Source organism: Heterocephalus glaber, unplaced genomic scaffold, assembly GCF_053883595.1.
Source record: "Heterocephalus glaber isolate CG9 unplaced genomic scaffold, H.glaber_assembly_v1.0 deba00001531, whole genome shotgun sequence".
Classification (NCBI taxonomy): Eukaryota; Metazoa; Chordata; class Mammalia; order Rodentia; family Bathyergidae; genus Heterocephalus; species Heterocephalus glaber.
Genome location: NW_028258329.1, coordinates 5,707,309 through 5,723,676, shown reverse-complemented (window position 1 = coordinate 5,723,676; position 16,368 = coordinate 5,707,309). Strand labels below are relative to the sequence as shown.

The 16,368-nt window shown below is 41.2% G+C and overlaps 1 protein-coding gene across 1 annotated transcript in view; it reads right to left on the bottom strand.

Annotated features, from left to right (window-relative positions):
- Chsy1 (chondroitin sulfate synthase 1) overlaps nucleotides 1-16,368 on the bottom strand; it is a 61,041-nt gene that overhangs the window by 43,716 nt on the left and 957 nt on the right. The window contains exon 2 of the mRNA XM_004852674.3: nucleotides 1,331-1,826. Coding sequence (XP_004852731.1) covers nucleotides 1,331-1,826 — 496 coding nt within the window. The remainder of the gene's footprint in view (nucleotides 1-1,330; nucleotides 1,827-16,368) is intronic.

The window sequence follows — 16,368 nt, the reverse complement described above, 5'->3', positions numbered from 1 at the left end:
ACTTCTCAGATGAAGAAGTACAAACAGCAAATAAATACATGAAAAAATGCTCAACATCACTGGTCATTCAAGAAATGCAAAATAACACTGAAATTTCTTCTCACTCCAGAAAGAATGGCTATCAAGAAAACAAACAATAGGGGCCAGGGATTTAGCTCAGCGGCACCGCCAAAGGTCCTGAGTTTGAGCTCTGGTACTGCAAGAAAAAAAAAAATCAACCAATAACAAATGCTAGAAAGGCTGTGGGGAAAAAGGAACCCTTCTCCATTGCTGGTGGGAGTGTAGGCTGGAGCAACCACTGTGGAAATTGGCATGGAGATTCTTCAAAAAACTAAAACTAGAGGTTCCATTTGACCCAGCTATTCCCCTTCTAGGCATCTTCCCCAAATAGTTAAAAGCATCATACCGCAATAAATACACACTGCGTTTATAGCAGTACAATTTATAACAACTAAATCTTGGAAACAGCCCATATATCCATCAACAGATGAATGGATAAAGAAAATGTGGTATTTATATACAATAAAGTACTACTCTGTCATAAAGAAGTATAAACTCAGGCTGGGGATTTAGCTCAGTGGTGCCATGCCTCCCTCGCAAGCACAAGATCCTGAGTCCAATCCCCATTACTGGAAGAAAAAAAAAAAAGAAAGAAGGATAAACTTGAGTCATTTGTAGGTAAACGGATGCACCTTAAATAAGACACACAAGTTTAAATCACATTATTTCTCTTGTGTGAAAAAACCCTAAAGGTAATTAAATAAGGACCAAAATGGAAGACAGATATTGAAAAGTCAGAAGAACATATTCAAATGGGAAGGGGAATAAGGGAGGGGGAAGGGAAAGGAAGGAAGGGAAAAGGAATTTAAAAAAAACAAAGAATGGAAGGGGAAAAAAGGGAAACAAAGCTTCTGTAAATGGGGAGGGGAAGAAGGTTTGATGGGAGGGGAGGAGAATGAGAAAAAAAGAAGAATTAAGATATATTATGTACAGGCACAAATTCCCTAAGATGAATGTGAGCACTACATATGGCAAATATACACCAATAAAATTTTTTTAATTAAGCAAAATTAGACAAGGAAAAAAAAAGAATTGTATCTGTGAGGTCAGCAGAAATCAGGTAAGATGATTTTCTGGATAATCTTGAAAATGTCACTATGACTATCAGCAAACCATAGGTTTTCAGTAAGCCCAGTTGTCATTTATTAACCCAAGTATTAAGACACAAGCATGGAAGGCATGCTCTAAAAGCCAAGCCCAGCTTCCTGTGACTGGTTTAGAACTAGTGACCAAATTAACAGCTTTTCCCACAGTAAAGAACTTCGCTTACCTCATAAGACCAGACACACTGCACACCGGCGAACCTCCGGACACATCTTCCCACCTCCACGTCCTCGTGGGTGGTGTACATCTCCCGGAGACACTTGCCAATGTGTGGGGCCGTCCTCCGAAGCACCTCTCGGCTCATGATCACACCAGGGCCCCCCATGCAGAAGTTCTCACCGGGCTCAAGGGCCAGTTTCCCCATTTCTTCTGTTGTGCCCAGTCCTGTCTGCCCAAGAAAGAGGGGTTCACTGCTATTCAAACTCCTCAGAAAACTCTCCAGACGATCTCCTTTGATGTAAACATCATCATCTGCTCTCATAAACCATTCATACTTGTCCAAGTAGTGGTCATGCATGTACTTGAGCATCATAAAAGACTTCTTCTGGGGTGGGTAGGAGTCATCTACGCCCCGTAGTGGCACTATCGGAATTGGTATAGATGTATCTGAACCCTCACTAGAGAAGAATTCAACTTTCCCAGGAATTGTCTTGGACCACGTTCTGGAATTAAAATAAACATCAATTAGAGAACAGTTTGTCCCAAACTTATTTTCAGAAATTCACACACCTGCTTATTTTGAATCACCATGTGTAATGGCTTTACCTACCTGGGCTGCTTGCTTCCTCTGGTCAAAGCCCAGGCTACCAGGTACAGTACTACAAAGTCCAAATTCATTTTTAAACAAACCCCACCCCAAATGAAGGATAGCCTGTTAAAATAGTCACTAAATTTTAGTTATGCCTGAAAACCAAACTGCTGGGGCATCAAGGTAGTTGGGTTAATTTTCTGATACTACCAACCCCTACTAACAAAGAACTCAGCTCTATAAAACAAACAAATCAAACTGTTCACTCAACAAATTTTCTCTGAATGCTCAACAACTGCCAAGGACATGCTAAACAAGAGGGATGCAATGGTGAACAAAAACAGCATTCTGACTCACAGAGCTGACACTGGGGAGACAGGCATTCATCAGGACAGTCACACTATCCTGAACTAAAATACAGGCTGTAAGAAAGCAGTATGACAGGTAAAGGAGACCTGCAGAATAGAGGATGCTTCCCAGATTTACTACAGCCACCAGAGAACATAAAGTAAAAATAACTAAAGAATAGGGAGGCAACTGTATGAAAGAGGTGACGATAATCAATAAAACTAATTAAGAAGCACTAAGTCTTCAATTGTTATATGTAAGGCAGTAAAACTAAATGCAAAAATAGATTTGTGAGCTACATCTAAAACTTTCAATTTATATAGCTTTAAACTGTTAAAGTGCATGCCAAACATTCAATGTTCATGTTGGGCAAATAAATACCTTTATTTTCATCATATAATATTACAGACTAAGATGCATGCTGCTAAATCAAATGTATATAAAATAAAACTGCTCTGTCACTGTGGACAGGACAAATACAACAGAGAAAATCAGCTAGAGAGAGAGAGAGAGAGAGAGAGAGAATATAAATGCTTCCCTGAGATGGGGTGAACACCAATGACAAGGCAAACCCAGAATGCAGAGTACTAGGGGGAAGGCCTGTCAAGTGGAGAGCCGGAAGGACTCTGAAAGGCCTGGCAAAGTCCAGTGGAAATTGAGGGCCTTTATGCTACAGAAGCCACCAAAGCAAACAGAGCAGAAGAGATGAGATGAACGATATGCATGCTGAAATGTCCAGAGCGCAGCAAAGATTGAAGGAAGCCTGAACAGATGCAGGAAGATCAGTTAAACTACAGAAGCAGCCCAGTGTCTGCAAGGGAGCTGTTCACCCATGGAAAGAAGGAAGATTAATGGTCAATCTGAAGGAAACAGGGCATCCTTCAGCTGTACAACTAAATTGAGGCTATAGTGTTTGCCTTTTTCCTTATACTTCTGAAGTAGTTTCCACCCACAATAATTTATTTACAGACTACTTTCCAAGAAAAATACATAATGGAGAAAAAATAAAATACAGACTGAGTGTCCCTTATCCAAAATGCCTGGGATCAGAAGTGTTTGAAATTTTTTTTTTTAATTTTAAAATATGTGCATAGACTTTATTAGCAGAGCACCCCTTATCTAAAAATTCAAAATACTGAAATCTGACACTGGCAGATTTGAGCATTGCACTCAAAGTTTCACTGTATTTCAGAGCACAGCAGATTTCCAGGTTAGGTATGTTCAACTTGCAGTAAATTTAATTTTAAGAAAAATTTAAAAAGCAGATTCCAAATGACGTTCTCCTTAGTAAGTTTTACTTTACTTAACTGTTAGAACTGTATTTACACAGTGAAAAAGTGACTTGACAGATCAGTTAAACACAAACATACATGTCATTAATGGGAAGACTTAGGTGATTACCCGAAAAGATATGTCAAAACTGGGGAGGAGGTACAGAGAAGTTGGGACGCTGGGAGGGCATAGGGGAGTAGAGACAGATAACTTTCACTCTTTGTGCAACTCGATATCAAGGGAAATTTTTATAAGTTAATCACATTAGTTATCTTGGAGAAAAATCTGTGATACGATATACATCAAATTTACCACTTGTAGCTCGGTGGCTTTAAGTAATCCACATTGCGCGCAACCATTACCATCGTTCAACTCCAGAAATTTTTTCATCTTGCAAAACTTAAATTCTCAATCATGGTATTACTTCCGTAATCTTAAAAATAATTTACAATGAAGTACTTGGAAAACAAATGACTGGCTTTCATTTCTTTAACAAAAAGTAAGAAATACAAAAATGACTTCAAACTTTTCTCATTCAAACAGAAGAAAAATCCAAAGATTCAACTTTCTACCAAACATGCCCCTCAAAAAGTCCAAGGAGTAACTACACTGTTTTTCCTTAAATCTAGGATGTTAATCATAAGGTGTACCATTACCTCATCCACCAATAACCAAGAAAAACACTGCTGATTATTGTCCCATTATGCCACAACTGTAAACTCCATTCTAATTTCAGAGATGTTAAAAAAGTACATCTTAAAATGGATAAATCATGGGCCAGGGATTTAGCTCAGTGGTTTCACCGCCTGTTGTGCAGGTGTAAGGACCCGAGTTCGATCCCCGGTACCAAAAAAAAAGAATAAATCACTATGGTATTAGTGTTTTCCTGTAATGCCTAAGGATTTAAAATTATATATTCTATGCCACTTAAGTGTTTAACAAAGAACCAAGAACAAATGTGGCACCCATAGAACTCTATGGTATTACCAATACTATATCAAACACTGTATTTCATTTTTACAAAGGAATACTCCTTTTAAAAAATAGTAAAGTAAATACAGTAGGAATGAGGCAATTAGTGTAAAGAAAAACAAAACCTACTTATAAAAGGACAAGTCTTTTACAAATGTGAATGAACTGCATCACACATAGAATGTGTTACGTGGTCATAGACTCTGTAACGTGGTCACACACAGAGGGGAAATGATTCCCCAGCCCTACTCCAACTCAGAAGTCAGTGATGACAACACTAACCTGACTCCCATGCAAGTCACGGAGTCTGATTCCCCTCTCCTTATGCAGAAATGATTTTGTTTGGAAGTCACAATAATTCTTTGAAAATGTAAATGATTTCAATGGCTGACACATAATAAAAGTCAGTAAATGTGTGGACTGAATACTGCCCACTCCTACAGCAAGTGACTTAAAGATGTCACTTAAAGAAAACATTTCCAGATGAACTTCCCATCACTTCCCATCAGCCACAGCCATCTTTCTTACAATCCCCACCTGTACAAAATGGACACACTCAAAGGAAACAAGAGAACACTAACTCATGGGGAGCACAAGCTTGCTGGAGTTCAAGTGTATTTCTATTCATGGTACTTCTGAAATTTAATTCTAAGTAGTTTATATTATCTTATGACGGACTTCAAAACATAATGAATAAAAGCAACTTATTAATACATGCCATGCCATGCCATGCCAGTGAACTAAAATGACTTTGAAAACAAACCAAGTTAAATGAGTACCTAAAGCAGTCAACCCCAGAAGCCAAGAAAACACTAATGCTCCACAGTATTATTTCGGAGATGAAGTTGCTAATTCCTGCCACCAATGGGACAACCTATTAAAGAGGCAATAATCTACAGGGCATAGGTTCTGGAATCGGGCCACTAGAGCGAGAATCCTGACTACTTTGGCCAAGTTATTTTTGGGCCAAGTTATCCTTGGGTTTCCTTATCTGTAATCTGAAGGTAACAATAGCATATCTGCCACCATGCATGGTGGTGCATGCCTGTGATCCCAGCACTTGCGAAGCTGAGGCAGGAGATCACTGTTAAGTTCGAGGCCACCCTGGGCTACATAGTGACTTGAAGGTCAGCCTGAACTACATACCAAGACTCGGCCAATCTGTCAATCAATCAATCAATCAATATTTGTATCTGCCTTAAAGGATAACAATAGTACCCAAGAGTTAAATGAATTAGTATAAGTGCTTAGAAGTTTGCCTGGCACTATATCAGTATGACTTCTTATTAGGGAAGATAGGAGTTTGCAAATAAAGTAAGGTAGTAAAAGGAAAAGTGAGGGAGACAGGAAAGTGTGAGCCAAATGTGGAGTAGTTAGTTTCAAGACTGCACACTGGAGTGTAAGTATTGTGGAAAATGCTTCTCACATTTCTGGCTAAAAACTCAAACCTAAAGATATGAACTTTGTATATCAGAATTCTGTTTTATTATCAGTCCCAGTCAGAATGTTACACAGTACAAATCTAAAAAGACTCCATTTTATAAGTGTTTTTACTTAAAACACCAGACTCATATTAGACTGAGGATCAAACTTCTTTCATACTAGACCAAGAATCAAAATTCATTTCACTGGGGCCCTACTTCTCATGTGCCCCAGAACACACACGGAACCGGAAGCACTAGTGACAGGGCCGTCACAGATGCAGTTACTGCCTCAGCTGTGACTTCAAGTGGCACAATCTGTCCAAGAAGAGAAAGTAATTAATTTTTAAAACAGACAATCTAACCTAAAATTCATCCTTAAAAGCGCCTCTGCAGTTTCACAGTAACTCCACCCAACTATTATCTGTTCCTTTTTTGGTAACCAAGGAAAAACCACATGTCCTTTTCTGTTCTAAATGCCTGGTGGTTTGCGGGAACTCTCCCAACATGAAGTCTTTGTACACCCTCTAATCTTAAGAAATTATGATCTTTTCAATTAGCTTAAACCCCACAAAGTGAACAACTTCTAGAACGTAACTTAATACACCATCCTGGGGGAGGAAGAGCAGGGATACATTAATAATTTCAAAGAATTGAAGGAAATGTTGCTGAACAAGCTGGCCCTCCTTCTGTGATAGAAACAGGTCAAGTTCCAGAATTTTCATAAGCAAATGTCAACTTGGCCATCAACACATGTCAGCGGAGCTCTTAACGGAAACAACAGAGTACCTTAGAGGCCCTTGCCAGAAAGCTCAATTTCCAATGGACTGATACCCAACTCTTTCTAGAGCCTAGATAAGGTAGCTGAAATCTGAAAGTGCCAAGCAAATCTTCCATTCCTCTAGATTCTTAAACACTATCCCTGTACCAAGTTAGAGCATGTTAAGTAATGCAGCTAGATTGATACTAGCTTAGCGAAGGAATGCCTAATGTTATGTCAGGCCTTGGTATTGTAGTGTCCATTTCTTTTCAGTGTCTTTTTTTTGGGGGGGGGTACCGGGGATCGAACTCAGGACCTTGCGCTTGCGAGGCAGGCGGCGGAACCACTGAGCTAAATCCCCGGCCCCTCTTCAGTGTCATTTTGAGGAACACTATGTTAAACTCATTTTTGTCCAAAACTTGATAGCACAATCACTGTGCCACAACACAATCACAGTCATAATATATGGTCAGTTTGAAAAGTAACAATATAAGCTTGTGACATGCTTATTAAAAGAACAAAGGGGCTGGGGATTTAGCTCAGTGGTTCTGCTGCCTGCCTCGCAAGCGTAAGGACCCAAGTTCAATCCCTGATGCAAAAAAAAAAAAAAAAAGAACAAAGGTAGACACACAAAAATAAAATTACCTGTACTCCAAAGCACTCATTGTGGTTATTTCTTCATAAAGAATTTGAAGAATTTTTTGTGTATTTCCTTGACTTTCTAAATTTCGATATATATAATATATACTATATATATAATATGCATATATATGGAGGAATTAGAGAAAAATTTAACTGGAAGAAAGCTTTCAGCTAACAAGCACACAAAGAAATCAAAGTATTTGACAACAGAGTTTTACTTTTGTAACAAAAACATCTCTGACAAAAACCGAAGGAAAAATGGAGTATGACTGAGTTCCTTTTTTTAAAGTTTCATTTTGTTATATTAATTTTTATCATTAAAAAGGTGGGGAGATTTTCTCTAAGTTCCCCCAAACCACTATGACATACATTGCTACTCAGAGTGCTAAATTTGAAAGGGCTCACAATAAAATCACCTCAGTTGTGGCTTCTCGGGCCTTTTGGCTAAAATGAAGCATAAAATCAACTCAAGCTAGATTCAAAGAAAAAGGGAGGCTACAGGCTTTCCTTTGCTCAATGAATGGATGTTAGGAACTGCAAGTAGGTATCTTCTTCCCTCTTACAGCAAGGGTTTAAGACAACCAGGATGAGCAAGCAAATGATGGCAAAGAGAGATGAGCATGGGAGACAGGAAGACAATGAGCCCTAGGAAAAAAAAGAGCACGAAACCCAGAGCAAGGCACGAATGGCACAATACTGGCAGAGGCCGCCCCACCCAGGTCTATGCCCAGGGCAAACCCTGGCCAGTCAGAGCAGGACTCTTAGGAGACGTCCACTCGACCAGGAGAGATCGTGCGCGGAGCTTCTGTGCCATCACGTGACGGGCACATGTGGTAATGGTAGGTCCACATTCATTCAGATACCTGCTGCTGGGGGCTACCGGAAGTTGCGAGGCTGTCCTGTTGTTCAGACGTAAGTAGAAGGTCGACTTCAGACACTTAGACCACGGGCGATTCCTCCCCAGGCCCACCGTGAGAAAGCAGGACAAATGCAGTATTTTGTAGGAACACAGTCTGATGGAGCAGCAGTCTATGAGTTTATCCTCCCCAAAGCGCATGGAGGTGCTGTTCCCCAATGGTAGGCAGATCAGGCATGGACGTGGTGAAAATTCAGAGGCCCCCAAGGCTGCCTAGCATTAGTTGGTTCGCTATCTCTGTCCTCCGCCTCAGCATAGGGCGCTCTGAATCTGATGTACTTAGAGTTTCACCTTTCTGAGCACATGTGGTTTCCAGGTATGTGGCTTCCTCTTTTAAAATCTTTAACTGACTCACCGTCCTTAAGATGTGACTAATCTCAAATCCTTTCTGGAATATGTGGGGAAATCTAACAGATCACAAATAGTGGGGAAATTGTTTTTAAAAACATGTCAAATTAAACTCTCTGGTGTTGATCCTAAAAAATAAGACTTACAGGGAAAGCTAGCATTAAAGAGTATTTTTCTTCTCAATTAAGCTGTTGGCAGTGTGGATTACAACTTCCCACTTCAACAATGGCCTGGCCACCGGCCCAGAAAGCATTTCTAAGGTATTAAGAGCTAAGACTAACCTGCCCTTTGAATCTAGGTTCACAACATACAATGGGAATAGTCATGTATAGGGACCACAAATATACTTTTTGAAATTTAAGAATTCAAACTCAAAAAAAAAAAAGAATTCAAACTCAGAGTGTAAATGACAGAAGATAAATTCTGACCTCCAGATACATTTCCAAACTTTACTGCAGAGCTGTTCTGCTTAATTTGCATATTGTTGCTGTACTTTTAAAAGTGTAATCATGCAAATAACTCGAAGGGATAGAAATAAACAGGGAGCACATTTTCAGGCCTGCCTGAATCTATGTTTTGCTGGGTTTCTAATTAGCTCCAAATAAAAAGGCTCAGTGGTACAGCACCTGCCTAGCATGCCAAGGCTGCAGGTTCAATCTTCAGCACCACCACCACCACCACACAAAAAAAGAACAAAATCTAAATTTTCAAATTTAAGAAAAAAAAATAAAGTTTAATGCAAATAATAAAACCACCTTGAACTCACTCTGGTCTTTGCAAATTAGTGTCTCCTTGTATTGAGGTACTGCCTGAAATCGGCCCGCTAACCAACAGTCACCCTTACTAAGAGTATGTCCAGAGTACATCAGACTCACTCAATCTTAGAGGACTCTCAGAAATGTGTGGAGTGTCATTATCCATAGGAAACAGGCTCAGGGCCAAGTGAGTAACTTGCCCAAGGTCATAAAGCTAATAAGCATGGAGGGCAGAATGCACACAGCCCTGGCTCTACAGTGTCCAAGGCCAGCCTATTAGCTTTTCATGGCACACACATGTCTCCAGGGTTAGCACTCGTATTTCTTTTCTATCTTGCTGCTGATAAGGCTGAGGAAACAGTCATCAGGGATAAGGAGAGCACACACTTCAATCGCTTCTGCCCTGCTTTTCAAGAGAACAAAACCTGTCTGCTGGTCAGGGACAGCGCCTGTGCTGGGTTAGATGTAACTCTAAACCACAAAACCTGACTCCAAGGCTACCTTCTAAAACCTTCCTTCTGTGACAATCTTGTTTACTACTCAAAACCCCGCCCACTCATTTGTGGACACTATCATCAGAAACATACACAAAGACACTTAATACACAATCAGTCTTTGCACCTAGGGTCAATTTACAATTTCATGGCATTACTGGCTACATTTTCAATAATCCTCAGGTTTAGGTTCTTAAGCACCAACCTCACATCAACTCAGAGCAGAATGCCCCTCCTCACCGTTTTTTGGTACCGGGGATTGAACTCAGGACCTTGCGCTTGCGAGGCAGCTGGTAGCATCACTGAGCTAAATCCCCAACCCAGAATGCCCCTTATTTTTAACTATCTATAAACAAATGTATTTGTGAACAGAATAAATCCTGTGGCTATCAATGCTTCAGAAATGACAATGAATTATGGTGAGATGGCAGACAGATAAATGCTGTCACCTGCTTCTCCCAAACATCACTCAGAAGCAGGCAGTTACAATAACTGAAGAATATACACTTGCAATAATCAAATAACCATGTTTACTCTACACTGCAGGACAGGATTAACTACTATAACTCACTGAAACAAGAAGAAGCACACCCATGATCCAGGGATGGCGAACCTTTTAGAGCTTTCAATGACACAAAGAGCCTGCTGCAGCACTTGTGCCATAGGTTCACTACCACTGCTATGGCCCTGCAGCTTGAGACCCTGGGAGCAAGAAGACAACTGGTCAGCTCTGCCCAGTGGGACCCCACGACTTCAGTTTAATGCCATCAAAACCTAACTAAAGTTCTTCCCAAGAGCTGTCATCTTTTGGGGGGGGGGTGTCAATACAGCTTTATTATAAAATAACTGTTCATTGTAGAAAAACTAGAATATATAGAAAAGTGCTAAGAAAATTTTAAAAAATCATTCAGCAGCACGATGTATAAGTTTATTTTGCTTAATCTGATGGAAAAAGGGACTCATACTTGCCACATTATTTCACAACTTAGTCTCAATTCTGAATGTCTTCATTTCAAGAGAAGTATTTCAGGCACTCTTTTCTTTTCAGTGCAGGGGATTGAACCCAGGGCTTTGTGCATGCCAGGTATGTGTGCTACCACTGAGCTACACCCCCACCTCCCCATCGCTTTTAAAGGCTAGAGTGGAGATCACGGTACAGGTGAATCAGTTCAGTCATGCTCCATACCCTCTAACGAAGGACACGAAGATACTTGAATTACCTACTTCATACACAGATTTCCCCCCACACTTTTAAATTGCTTTGGAAAATTTCTAGAGAAACTGTTAGAACTCAGGAGAGCTGCATTTTAAAGTTCTTGATAAGTACTGCCAATGCATCTCTCAGCAGGTACCAATTTGCCCTTGAGTCCTACTCCAGCCACCCTCTCAATAGTAAGGATGCCAAGTGATCTACAGACACACAAATCATATCAAGCTACTTGCCTGCCAAAATGCCACCATCAGCCCTAGATACCCATAACACAAGACCCAAATTCCCAGACCTGGCAGCCAAGTGCCTTCCCTCGGCCTGGCCCTGTGCGTCCCTGCCTGCACCTCCACCGCCCACAGCTCACAGTACAGCGCAGCCCTAAGGAGCCACCTTCATCACTATCTCCTACTAGTTCACATTTTAGGAAATCTGCTACTGCCTGACTCAAAAACTTCTACTCGTCCTCCAAGACTCGGCAGGGAAAAGAGTGGGAGTGTGGGCGAAACACCCTTGGTCCCCTCCAGCTGGCGTGTGAGCCTCTCTTTTGCACTATCATTTATTCCTTTCCACAGACCAAACCCTGCAGATGAAGCCCAGTATTAGTAACTGACTTTCAAGTAACCAGCAGCTTCACTAATGGACAGGGAAATGCAATGAGAATACACCCGCGTATAAGCCCCCATGGACAACCACGTCCAGCCCTGCAACCATCTGCTGCAGGGCTTCAAGATCTTGAACCATAATGTATAAAGCTATACTCATTTTCAGGGTCACATTTTTCTCTAGTTTTCCATAAGTAATCTATAACCTGAAGAAGGCTGCGCTCAAAGTTCACTTAAAGGTTGTTTGGATTTTCAATGTAAAAGCCTTCCACATAAATGTGCCAAAGTGAATTGCACTTAAGAAAAGTACTGCTCTGAACTATTTCAAGATAAACATGGTTTACTTAGCTCAAGAAGGAAGTGAACTCCGAGCAATAGAGAGGAGCTCATTAAGGCTAGTAAAAGGAAGTCTGCCGTCATTCAACACATTAGTGAGAGGTCACTGACTGATACAGCAGTATCCTGAAAGAGGATTCCTGTGTCTATGGCTAGTGTCCTCACCCTTTCTTCCCACCGTCTCCTACAGACAGACACTAATCTTTATATGTACTCTTGATCACCCCGGAGCAACAGAGGGAAACTAACCAGGCCTCCTCGAAAAGGAGAGAAAGAATAAAGCCATTCTCCATCTTCAATCCTGGGGAGGTAAAAAGGAAGACAAATAAGAAGTACTGGATTAGCTCAGTGTTCTGGGCATTAAAATGTACTAAAAAGCTAAATGTGTATGCATTTTCTCTTTATCAAAATGGTGACTTTAAAAAAATCTAAATCATATCAAAACTCTTCCAGCAAAAGCCCATAAGTGCAGCCAAGAAATGTTTGAAACAGATGACAAAGGGGACCCTGTCCAAAGAATATTAAAATATTATTCAACCTCCAATAACTTCAAAGGGTGGTACTGGCAAAAGAACAAAGAGAAAAATCAATGGAACAAAATAGGAAGTCCAAAAACACAGCCTGGAATTCTGAGTATGGTAAGGATGGCATTTTAAATTGGTAGGGAAATGAGAGATAATTTAACACACAGCGCTGAGACAATGTAGTTTTTGGAGAGAAAAGTGAGCTTGCAATGACCTACCCTTTCTAGAATCAGAAAAAATGTTGCCTTTAAAAATCTCCCCAGGGGAGGAGGCTGGGGGGGGCAGGATAAAATAAAATAAAATGTATTTTTAAAAAATCTCCCCAGGGCAGTAACTTTCTGAGTTTAAGGATCTAAAATCAGAAAGGGATAGATTATGTATTACATGAACATGTAAACTCTGTATATCAAAGAACTAAGAAAAAACCACAAATATGAAGAAAATATGAATTATAGTTATTTAACTCAAGACACAGGAACTAGGGTTCCCACAGCCTGTTGATAATGAGCATAATAAATTAGTTCTCAGGAGTCCTGATATCATTGTAAAGCAAAATTACCTAGAATACAATAACTTTGCAGATGAGTCTAATTATCTTCTATATTCATCCGGAGAACCCTGATGCCCATCTCCCTTTCCTGCTTTAACACTCAATGGCTTTTTCATCCACTTAGAATAAAATCCCCCTAGAAATACTGTCAGGCCCAAGCACCTTTCTTTTACTGCCTTCTGGGTGTCCTTTCCAAGCTGGCTCCGGCCTTGGGACTTATACCTCCTCCCCGTCTTGCCTGCTTATCAATCACATTCACACAACTGGTTTCTTATCAGACCCATGTCACCTTCCCCACCTAATAGGGTACTGCCCTGCCCTTACCCAGCTCTATTTTCTCCACACACAGTGCCCATCACTAGTTGGGCACTAGCACCTGTCCCTTCCATCTGTAATGCTGTGTCCCCAAGACTTAGGGTCTGAAGCCACAGGGGCCCTGAACGGATCTGCTTTATAAAGGGATAAATCCTAAGCACGTCTGAAGGTTTCCATGAATCAGGATCAGTCCGATGAACCTAACAGCTCCGTGCCTCCTTGGGATCTACAGAAGTTAGATTTGGCTGGTTTCTGATCTGCTACACTTCTAGGTTTTTCCGGTACGTGCCTGCAGTGTGAAATGGCTCCTGTCTGCTATTAGCTGTCACAGCTCTGCCACCTCTTGGTGGTCCCTATCCCAATTCCAAGATATGTCAAGTCAAGAAGGTAAAAGTACACAAAGATTGGGCTGCTCGATCATTAAAACGCAATAACTTTAGTCCAGACAGGCATATCTTCTCGGATTTTTCAAGGGCTTTTTAGCTTCCCTTCTAGGTCTCAGACAGCCCCTGGCCAGAACGGCTTGCTAGTTACTAGTCCCTAGACCTGAATTCTGACATTTTCAGCATTATACCACAATGCACTTATGCTGAAAGTGATGTTATCTCATAATTCTACAAACAAAACAATAGTTTTGTGTAAAACAAAAGAATTTTCTCTTAAGATAAAGAATTAGTTTTCTTTTTAGGAGAAATGTAAAGCTGAGCATATTCAGCTCCAAACTAAGGTTCCTCCTGTGCTAGAAGATTCAAGAGTCAAGCCTACTTTCCATACAAAACTGAGCACAGAATTTCCAATTTCAGAGCTCAGTTGTGTGGACTTTTGGCCAAGGCTGCAAAGTGGAGCAAACTGTTATCATAAACTACACTGTATAACCTCCATCCTGATTCAAGCCTTCCCTAAAAGTTCTCATCTCGTGCCAGCTCCATAGCAGATTTAAGCTCAGGAGGCAGGCTTAGAAGCAGGGACCCTAACCTGCAAGAATAAGACCACCTTCAGGCTCTAGGCTCTTGGGCCACTTCAGATCAGAGCGATAAAGAAGAGAAAGCTGAAGAATTGACTAGACAGGATGCAGCATCTCCCTGAAGAGGTTTTCATCTCTCAGAAAGATAGAGGTATTAGAAATAAGGAAGAACCCAGGCCAGAAGACAAAACTGTGTGTTTCTACTTTCCCCAGTCACCTAAAAACAAACAAACAAACAAACAATGAGATAAAGTCTTCACACATCTCCCTGCCTCTAAGAAGAGAGGTAGCCAGAGATAAGAAAGGAAATCAGAATTCAGAACATCAAGCATGGGCTTTGGGTAACCACTGATTAGTATAAAACAGCAGTCATTTAGTTTGCATTCCATTTTGTGGCTATTGCCGGTGTGACAGGACCCCTGTTGATCTGTATACAATGATTTTGTTAGCATGAAACTATATTTGTTGGGGGCCAGGGATAAAGAGTCACATAATCTGCTATTTGAACAAACTACTTTGGTAATCATTCCCAGGGCTGTGATTGCACATTGCCTCCCACCAAACTGCAGTGTGTGGATTTATTTGAAAAACCATAAACAATTCAGCAGGCTCATCTTCCATTTCTTTCTTTTTTTTTTTGGTATGGGGATTGAACTCAGGACCTTGCAGTTTCGAGGCAGGCAGCGGTTCCACTGAGCTAAATCCCTGGCCCATCGTCCCTCTAATGTGGATGTTTCTCTGGACAGAGTGCAAAATCCCAGGTAAGTGATGGTGTACATCCATCTGTAGGTTCCTAAATCACTACATTAGTCTCTATCTTCACTACCTGCATGCTAAGCTTTTCAGTGGCTCAGGACTGTTCTTGGCAGAAGTGGGCTCTGGCCATAAGCACAAGCCTTAAGGAAAACATGTAGGAAAGGGGATCAAGCTATTCCAGACAGCCCTTTTCTACTGCTCTTTAATCTTCTCAATCTTTACTTCCTTCCTAAAAGGAAGGAGATACGTATACAGGTATAGGCCTCTGCCCTTGTCATACCTAGCGCCTGAAAATTTAGACCAACACTGCCCTTAAAAGCTGAAGTCCTAAAGGTATTATTTATACATTAAGAAAAAACAGCAACTAGCAAATCCCTATTCAGCACGGACTGCTCCACAAGTTCATTCCCACATCATTAGTGCTCTGAAACCATTCCTGACACTGGTTTGTTCTGTGGCTGAACTCCAAACGTTATCCGTACAGTGTTTCTGTACTTCTCACGCATAAGTCCACCAAGTCCCTTTACTGAGTCTACACCCGTCTCCTACTTTAAAATTACTCCAATACAAATTTGATTCTAACCATGCTTGCCATTCCAAAATCACCTAAGACTACTTTGGCTAATCCTTTTGTTAATCCTGAAAATGATTGCAGCCACATTTATGACTCATTTTGCCAACTAGAGCCTAGTTACTGGATAACATTTCATCACTTTGAGTTAACATGACTTTAACTGAGCTAATGAACACCGGAATGCAGTCGTCCATTGAACCCACCACGGGAACTGCCTTCCCCCCAAGGTCCTTTCTCTTCCTTCGACAGACTGGCATGGTCAACTGCAGAGTGGGAACCCTCTTTCACTTACAGAAATACAGTACTTCTAACAGTAAAACCTAAAAGTATGCTACGGAAAAGCTCCAGCCACATTAATTTACGTGGGATCTAGCTTTGCAACGGCAAAGGTGCACATTTTAGAAAATCAAATTGTAACCTCACTGCAACCACTATCACAGGTACAGTACTGTGCTGTGAGTTTTCCCACAACCATAGGAGGCAGCCCACTCGGTGAGGCCCCTTTAACAAAAGAGAAAGCTTGCACCTGGAATACTCAAACACCTCGTTCAAGGCCAGGACGAGAGCCACGCCCAGAGAGGTGCCAGTTAGCCTAGTCCATCTACCCAGCCAGCGCTCGTGAGCACCGCGCTCAGCATCCCGCCTCTCGCTTCTGCTACCAAGGTCGGGCATCGCCAAGGGAAGCCCGGGAGCCTGG